Source organism: Phoca vitulina, unplaced genomic scaffold, assembly GCF_004348235.1.
Source record: "Phoca vitulina isolate PV1807 unplaced genomic scaffold, GSC_HSeal_1.0 scaffold16, whole genome shotgun sequence".
NCBI lineage: Eukaryota > Metazoa > Chordata > Mammalia > Carnivora > Phocidae > Phoca > Phoca vitulina.
In genome coordinates this window covers 26,302,258-26,311,331 of record NW_022589719.1, presented here as the reverse complement: position 1 = coordinate 26,311,331, position 9,074 = coordinate 26,302,258, and the positions used below count along the sequence as shown (strand labels likewise).

General features: G+C 43.8%; 1 protein-coding gene across 1 annotated transcript; it reads left to right on the top strand.

The window, feature by feature from the left end:
• Window positions 1-6,796: 6,796 nt before the first annotated feature.
• On the top strand, window positions 6,797-7,782 carry LOC116638666 (olfactory receptor 1052-like). Its single transcript, XM_032414764.1, is given in 2 exon segments — window positions 6,797-7,025; window positions 7,028-7,782. Coding segments are annotated over 2 exon segments (984 nt in total).
• Window positions 7,783-9,074: the final 1,292 nt, after the last annotated feature.

The window sequence follows — 9,074 nt, the reverse complement described above, 5'->3', positions numbered from 1 at the left end:
AAGAAGAAGAAGAAGAAGAAAAGGAAGAAAGAAGAAGAAAGAAGGAGAAGGAGGAGAAGAAGAAGAAGAAGAAAGAAGAAGAAGGAAGGAGAAGGAGGAGGAGAAGGAGAAGAAGAAGAAGGAGAAGAAGTAAGATGGAAGACATGAGGGAGAATTAGCAGCTGACACTTATTGAGCATCCTCTATGTGCCCCAGCGGGTGCTTTCACAAACAATATGTTATTACCTCTCACAGAAGTCAGATATTATTACCCTTCCGTCTCCTTTTTTTTTTTTTTTTTTTTTTTTTTTTGTGGCAAAATAGAAAGTTCTATGCACTTGTTAATTCCGAATTATTGACCAGGCCCTAATTAAGAGGACAAAGGCATTGTATGAAGACTCATAGACCGGGACCCAGAAGACATGGGCTAAACTTTTGAGTCTAGAACTAATTAGCTGCATGACCCTGGCTAAGTAATTTCCTTTCTTTGAACATCATTTTTGTTTCCTTTAAGATAAACACTGAAAAATTATGGTGCATACCACTCCACATACAAATTTTAAACTGTAAACTAGGTGTAAGGAATTGCAAGAAAATACTGATTTTTCTGTGATGCTTCAATACCTTTTAAAATTATTATGAAGAAGTTCAAATATATACAAAGCAGATGGTATGATAAATTAACTCTCATGTACCGATCATCCAGCCTGGACAATGATCGACTTTATAGCCAGTTCCTGCTTCATGTCTCCCCACACCCCTCCTCCCACCTAGACTATTTTTTACCTTTTGATTTTGACATGATTTAATATAGTTTATATTTATAATATATTTAATATACTTTTACAGTTGCAAGGATAACACAAGAACTCCATATATCCTTTACCCAGAGACACCCTTAGTTTATATGTCCATATAAACGTGTATATATACACATAGAATATTCATATAGCTATGAAATTTTTTCCAAATGACTTATCACTAAACATTTCACTGAGTAGTTCCTAAGAATAGGTCATTCTCAGGGCGCCTGGTTGGCTCAGTCCGGGGAGCGTGGGACTCTTGATCTCGGGGTCATGAGTTTGAGCCCCATGTTGGGGGTGGAGATTACTTAAGAAATAAAATCTTAAAAAAAAAAAAGAATACGTCATTCTCTTCCAGAGTCAGTACAGTTATCAAAACTGGGACATTTTACAGTGATACAGTACTATTATCTGACCCACAGTTCATATTAGATCTTATCAATGATCTCCAAAATGCCCTTTCTATTTTTTCCCATGTACCCATCCAGATTTCTTTTAAAGCAAATTCCAATTTCTTATTATCTCCCGATGCTTTTTTATAATGTCCAAATATGCTCTTTTTCTAATGTGTATGCCTCTACCTTTGCTGGTGCCCTGAGCATGCTCCTGGTCTTCTCAAGGGGTCATGAAGTCCTGACACATCAAACCTCAGCTGAGTGCCCACTGATTCTCTTCAGCTAGAACAGTCGGTGATTCACAGACCCATAGCACAAGCCTTCAGTAGCCTCAGCTGGGCCCAGTGAGAGACCGTCTCAGGAGCGCAGAGCCAGCTGATGTGGGTAGAGAGGGAGCCACCCCTCCTCACCCTCAAAGCAGTCAGAATGGGGAAGAGGAGGGACAAAGCTACAGCTGGGGGATGATCATTGTGCTCTCCGCTCCCGGTTAACAATCCCCTGGGCTCCTCCTTATGCCCATCGGCATTTCCTAGGCTTAGAAGTTAGCTTCCTTTCTGAAAATGAAATTTTTTTAATTGCTAATAAGTTACCTATTCTGTTAATAAGGCCCCCAGTGCCTCCTTAGATGATTCCCTGGCAGCCCAAACCAGGAGAGCTTCACAGAGAGGGTCAAGCCTCAGACTTCCTACCCAACGCGCCCCCAACTCCCCTCCATGCCCCTCTGCTGCTGGGACACAGAATTAACAGGGAAAGGCATGGAGCTCTAGACGCATACTTTATGGAGCTCAGTGTCACCGACTTGTTTAGCCAGAATTAGGGCCCAGCAAAGAGCCCCTGGATCGTTTAGTGGGGTTAGCTGGGTAAACTGTCCCCCGATTTTCTGCAAGCTCCCAAGGGGCAAGCTTTTTTTCATCCAGATTTCAGACTCCAAGGAGGAGTCAGGGAGTCTTTCTGCTGAGTCTTTCTGCTGGTATGAATGAACCATAAACTCCAACTCCTCCAGGAGACCCTAACATCCCTCTGTCTCAAGACCAAAGCAAGTGACCACAATCTACAGGGGATCGGCTCTTCTTCCCTGAGGCCTGAACCTTGCAAGACCCCTGAAGAGGATATGGGGGTGGGTATATTTCCAGCACCTTCCCAGAGCTCTGAGCCCCTGCAGCCACCTGGGATCAAGAGGGGATGGAGCTAGCTTTTTATAAGCCCAGCAGAACCAGGATGCACCCAAAGCCTCATTCCTAAGCTGTGTGACTTGTCACTAGGTTTGGATGTGTGGCCATCCCAGAAACAGCTCTAGGGAGGACAACCTGAAAGACACAGGCTGGAGTAAAAGTGAGTCCCAGATTCTTCCCTATGTGGCTGGGCTGAGAGGATCTTGAGGTGGATCAGGCTGGGGAGCATTGTCTGCTAAGGTTGGGATTTGCCTATTGGAAATTCCACTGAGTTCCACCAGAGCAGATTCAGAAAGCTGAGGTTGCCTGTTAACTTCTCCTTCCTCTCTCCCCAAATCTGCACCCACCCCATCCCCTACTGTCAGCCTTTAAGCATTCCTGAGATCCCACTGCGAGGTCCTGAGCAATCTCTTCCAGCTCCCCATCCATGGCGTGTTCATAATCTAACTTGGGGTGGGACAGAACTTAATGTATACCAGGGGCCTACCCTGTTGCCAGAAGTGTGCTAAGTCCATGGATACCCACTGTCTTTCTGCCCTCAGAAACTAGGGAAACTGAGGCCCAAAAAGGTTGAGTAACTCTACCAGGTTTCCTGACTCTTTCCAATGCATCATTTCCAATGCACCATCCTCCCGCAAGGATCAGCCCCATGCTCCTGTTTCTGAAGCCTTCTCAACCCCTCCAGTGGGTTTTACCATCGAGAGGGCACCACCCAACTTCACTCTTGTTTCATGGGAATGAGTATGTTTCTCAGCAAAATTTCAAGATCCTGAGTGGCCAAAGCCATGTCCTACCCTATTTGAACAGTAGTTATTTAAATACTTTGGGCAACTATAGTAGCTTAAATACTTTCGAACTGCATTTGTTGAAATACTTCTGCATAACAGTAATTGCTCAAATATTTGCTGTTCACTTGATACAAAACTTAGAATAGCCTCTGCTTTCAGAAGTTATAATGTGATGGGAAAGCAAAACAACCCAGTGGGAGGAAAGAAAGATAGCAACGTTGATGAAGCCCTGTTAAATAATTCTAAATACATCTGTGTGAGTGAGACTCAGCTGCCAGATGATACCCGCACACAAACAGAGAATTCAGTTGGGTAAGGGAAATCTGACAAGAAGGGCCGAGGGATGGCTTTGTAGGATTTACGGAGGATGCCTAGGGGTACTTCGCACACTGAGAACCACAGGGTACATCTGTAAGACTGTTACTCGAGGTCACCACAATCAAGAATTATTGGTGGGTGTGGGTCTGAAGGAATCGAATGGCCATCTGGAAGTCGGGATGGGAGTAGCAAAGGATTAGGAGGGAACACAGTCTGGACCATGGGAATATGGGTGGGAAAGGAGGATTTGGGGACGAGAACAAGAAACCTTATTTACTGGCAAGCAGGATCCAGGAGCTCACCCCTAAAAACAACACTGAGTGTGATTGTGCATGCACGTGTGTGTGTGTGTGTAGAGGATTAGCTGTCGTCCTATCAGAGAATAATGAAAACATTAATATTCATGGTAGATCAGAGACTTGTGGATATTTAGATTTGGACACAACTAAATCCCTAAGAAAAGTAGAAAAGGAAGAGCAAGCATAAAAGATACAGTGGGCACTTGGTGGAGAAAGTGGAGTACAGAGCAGGAAGCTGACTCTGCTAGGTTAAACTCCAAGACGGAATCACATGATAGGATTCTGCCCCATCACTGGGACCCTGACTTTCAGGGTTGGATATTCTGATCTTTGTACTAAACAGAAGGTTGGTCTCTGAAGGGTGCAGAGTGTTCCAGTGAATTCTCCTAGGGTCACAAAATCACAAGACCAGCCCTGAGAGGGAGAAGAGGCAGGAAGACAGAGGGCAGTGTCCTGGGACTGACCAGTGTTTCTGGGGCCACATTCTTCAAACTAGGGTTGTGTACTCCTGAGGGTGAAGTAAAGACTTTTCAAGGGGTTCATAGACAAAGCAATTTTAAAGGGAACTAATTTCCAGAACCTCAAGGTCCACATCTACTCTTTTATAAAACCAATGTCCTTGGAAATGCATCTGGGAGAGAAGTGCTGCATTCCTTGCTCGTCTTCCCCTTCACAATTGTCTTTCTTTCATTTTTCAAAAAAAAATGTGTGCTTCTAACCCATCCTGACTCTTAGTATAAAGCATTTTGCTGGCATACTAAACTTCCAGGATACCACACAAAGAAGTAGTTTCATAAATAGGTGTTGAAAAAGTAAATGATTTTAATGACAGCCTATAAAATCCTTTTTAAGTCAGATGGAAATCTTTCAACAGAATAGAGGGAGGATCTTTTCAAATTGACAGACGATGCAACATTAAATATAATTTTTGATGATACATCAGTATGTGACTCTTGGCATTAACTAAGAAGTTCAATGATTTGAGTGGCATTACCATAACAAAACTCCTCATTTCCCATCTATTCATTTATGTTAACAAGGTTTCTCATAACGTCCTCCTTCATGTACAAAATATTTGCCAGGGATCACTGCTGTGAGTGGCCACGGTACTTAAATAGATTCTTGTGAGTTGGACAGAGCCTCCTAAAATTGTCTGTTATTATCAGGTATAGAGTATCGTTTTCCTGGACAAATTAACATGGAATCTTTTTGTGTTGCCTGGGGCTACGCTGGCACAAAGCTCCATCCCCAGGAACAAGTTCAGGGCAGATGCACTCACTCACTGGCATTACCAGGGCCAGGTGTGATCTCTGAGATCTTCCATGCCAAACCTTGACTCTGCCAATGAGGAATCAGAGAGAGGAGAATCGCCCAAGGTAACAGAGCTGGAACTAGAAAGCCGGTCTCTATCCTGTCAGCCCAGTACCGCGCTCTGTACCTATTACAACAGGTGGGAACAAAGGTGAGGCTATTCCATGTTCTTCTGCAAGGAGACACCACATTTCCTCCTTGTCTTCCACATAAACCATTTGACATGGATGAAGGGGTTGGTGAGGTGTTCCTAGGACTAATTTTCAGGATGTATCCCAGATCCCCAAGGAAGTAGAAGATGAGGGGCAGAAGAAAGAGGGAAGTATGGGGAAGAATGAAAGGATTGTGGACATTTCCAGTTCTCCTACAGATAAACATCTTGGAGGACAGTCAAGCAAGCACTAAAACACTATTTCCAAGCTGATGGTCTCCCAGGTAACATTCAACTCAATAGATTCTCAGAGGACACAATGGTTACTATATAGAGGAGAAGCCCTGAAGGATGTTTAAATATAAGACAGAATGAATACCCATACATTCTACAACATGGATATACCTTGAAAATATTAAGTGAAAGGAGCCAGACACACAAAGCCACTAATTGAACGAATCCATTTATATGAAATGTCCAGAATAGGCAAATCCATAAAGACAGAAAGTAGATTAATGATTTTCAGGAGCTGGGGGAAGGGTAGAATGGGGAGTGACTACTAATGGCCATGGGGTTTTCTCTTCTGGGTGATAAAAGTGTTCTGCAATTAAATAGTGGGGATGGTTGCACAACCACTGAATCGTACACTTTATTCTTTTTAAAAATGTTATTTATTTATTTATTTATTCATTTTATTTATTTTATTTTTATTTTTATTTTTAAATATTTTATTTATTTATTTGACAGAGAAAGAGAGAGCACAAGCAGGGGGAGCAGCAGGCAGAGGGAGAGGGAGAAGCAGGCTCCCTGCTGAGCAAGGAGCCCGAGGTGGGGCTCGATCCCAGGACCCCGGGATCATGACCTGAACCGAAGGCAGATGCTTAACCAACTGAGCCACCCAGGTGCTCCCATTTATTTATTTTAGAAAGATAGAGAGAACCCAGGGCAGGGAGGGGCAGAGGGAGAGGGAGAGAGAATCTCAAGCAGACTTGCCACTGAGCACAGAGCCCAACATGGGGCTCAATCCCAGGACCTCGAAATCATGACCTGCGCTGAAATCAAGAGTCAGATGCTTAACTGCCACCCAGGTGCCCCTAAAATGGTGAATTTTATTGTATGTGAATTATATCTTGATTTCTAAAATGAATGAAATAATTGTCAAATCCAGTCATAAGCCTATTTATAGATACAGGCACTAGAAATTGGGGAAGAGGACTCATAATTTATTGATCACCTACTGTGTCCCAGACATTCAGATATTTTACATTCATTTTTTCATTTAGGCCATGCAGCAACCCTGAAACATAGGCATATTTTCTTCATTTCGTGACAAGAAAACTAAAGCTCATTGATATAGCTTATCCAAGGATACACAACTAGTTCGTGCCATAATCAGAATTAGGACTCAGGTCTGTTGGGCTTCACAGTTCATGTCCTTTCCACTATGCACGATGCTTCCCATTAGCTTCTTGTGCAAGAAGTCTTATACTTGCTTATACTCTCCCTCATCGTCCTATGCACAGCGGCGGACATGCTCAGGTAATTCCTGTTTGAGTGATTATCAATTGTCACCTCTGCAGATGACACCTGGAGAACTAGCCCTTGCAAGTGGCAACCACACTCCAGTTACCCAGTTCATCTTGTTGGGATTCTCCAGTTATCCAGATCTCCAGGAGCTTCTATTTGTAACCTTCCTGCTCATTTATGCCATCACGGTGATGGGCAACCTGGGAATGATGGCACTCATCTTCACGGACTCCCATCTCCATAGTCCCATGTATTGCTTCCTCAGTGTCCTCTCTTTTCTTGATATTGTTACTCTTCTGTGGTCACACCCAACCTCTTAGCCAACTTCCTGGCCTCTGACAAGACCATCTCTTCCGAGGGCTGTGTGGTCCAGCTGACCTTCTTTGTGGTGCATGTGACAGCTGAGAGCTTCCTGCTGGCCTCCATGGCCTATGACCGCTTCGTGGCCATCTGCCAACCCCTCCATTACAGTTCAGTCATGACCAAAGAGACCTGTCTCCAGCTGGTAGCTGCTTCCTATGCATTTGGTGGCACCAACTCTGCTATCCAGACTGGGAATGTCTTTGCTCTGCCTTTCTGTGGGCCCAACCAGGTAACACACTACTTCTGTGACATCCCTCCCCTTCTCCACCGGGCTTGTGCCAACACAGCCACAGCAGGAGTGGTCCTCTATATCTTCTCTGCTCTGGTTACCCTTCTGCCTGCTCCAGTCATCCTCACCTCCTACAGCTTGGTCTTGGTGGCCATTGGGAGGATGCGCTCAGCAGCTGGGCGGGAGAAAGCCCTCTCCACATGTGCCTCCCACTTCCTGGCCATTGCCATTTTCTATGGCACTGTGGTTTTCACCTATGTCCAGCCTCATGGATCCACTAATGATACCAATGACCAAATAGTGTCCGTGTTCTACACCATCATAATTCCCACGCTCAACCCCTTCATCTATAGCTTCCGCAACAAGGAGGTGAAGGACGCGGTGCAGAGGAAGCTCCGGGTCAGTATCTCTCCCTGCTTAGTCCTGCAAGGTTATTTGTTGGAATGAGGAAGGCATAGCATCTTCCAAATCACATTGTGAATTGACCAAACGGAGAGCAGCCCTGGTTCCGAAGGGGGTGGAAGAAGTAGGGAAGGAACAGCAAATATCATTCTTTGTACAGAGAATTGCAATTCTTAAAAGCATCTTCTTATCCATTATTGTGTTGAATGTTTGCATCCATATTGTGAGGCAGTCATTGTGATGATGATCTCATTTTACAAATAAAGTGACTCAGTAAAAATAAGTTACCTAAGGGCGCCTGGGTGGCTCAGTCGGTTAAGCAGTGGCCTTCAGCTCGGGTCATGATCTCAGGGTCCTGGGATCGAGCCCTGCGTCGGGCTCCCTGCTCAGCAGGGAGTCTGCTTCTCGCTGCCCTCCTCTGCTGCTCCCCCTGCTTGTGTTCTCTCACTCTCTTTCTCTCAAGTAATTAAATAAAATCTTAAAAAAAAAAAAAAAGTTACCTAAAGCTATACAGTGAGAGGGTATTCAATATCAGGACTTCCCCACCAAAACCAGGATATTTCTTTCACACCACAGCCACAAGCTGAGTCCTCTACTGGAAGTTCATCACAATTTCCAAGAGACATCGGACAAGGGGCAGCAGAATCATTTCTATTTTGCCACTGACTTAATGAGGTAGGGGTCAGCTACGAGGTGCTCAGTTCTTTCTTCCTAGTCCCATTCCAAAAAGAAAGACGGCCAGAATAGAAATGTCCTTATTTCTTATTGTTGTTGCATTTGCTGAGCTGCCTCATTAAATAAAACCTCAGGCTCAAGAGAGACTTTCCTCATACATCCATTTTCTAGCCAGTTGTATGTACATGCCTCATAATTCTCCAGGGTACATGTGTGCATGTGTGTGTGATATTTGCCCTTACAGCATCAAATAAAATAACTGTGCTTTAGGAGACTGATTCCAAAAAATTTATATTTGGCCTAAACGTCTTTAAATATACATGTAATATGGTTGAGTATATGTGTTTTAGAGAATCACACGAATGAAGAAGCTGAACTTGACCTAATTCAAGGCCGAGCATTGGACTGGAAGGCATGCTCTGAAACTTTCACAAAGTCCTAACCTGAGTTGAGTCACCTTCAGCCTGAGATTTTGGGCCTGAGGTCATTTAAAAGACGTTTTTTTTTTTTTTTTCCATTCAGATCTACCTTAAAGGAAATTATTCTACATACAGAAAATCTTGCTATACAAACAGGTTTGTCACAACACCATTTTTGAAAACAGTAAGTTAGAAACAACCTAAATGGTCAAAGGAGGAAAGAATTAAAGGATTCATCCCTGA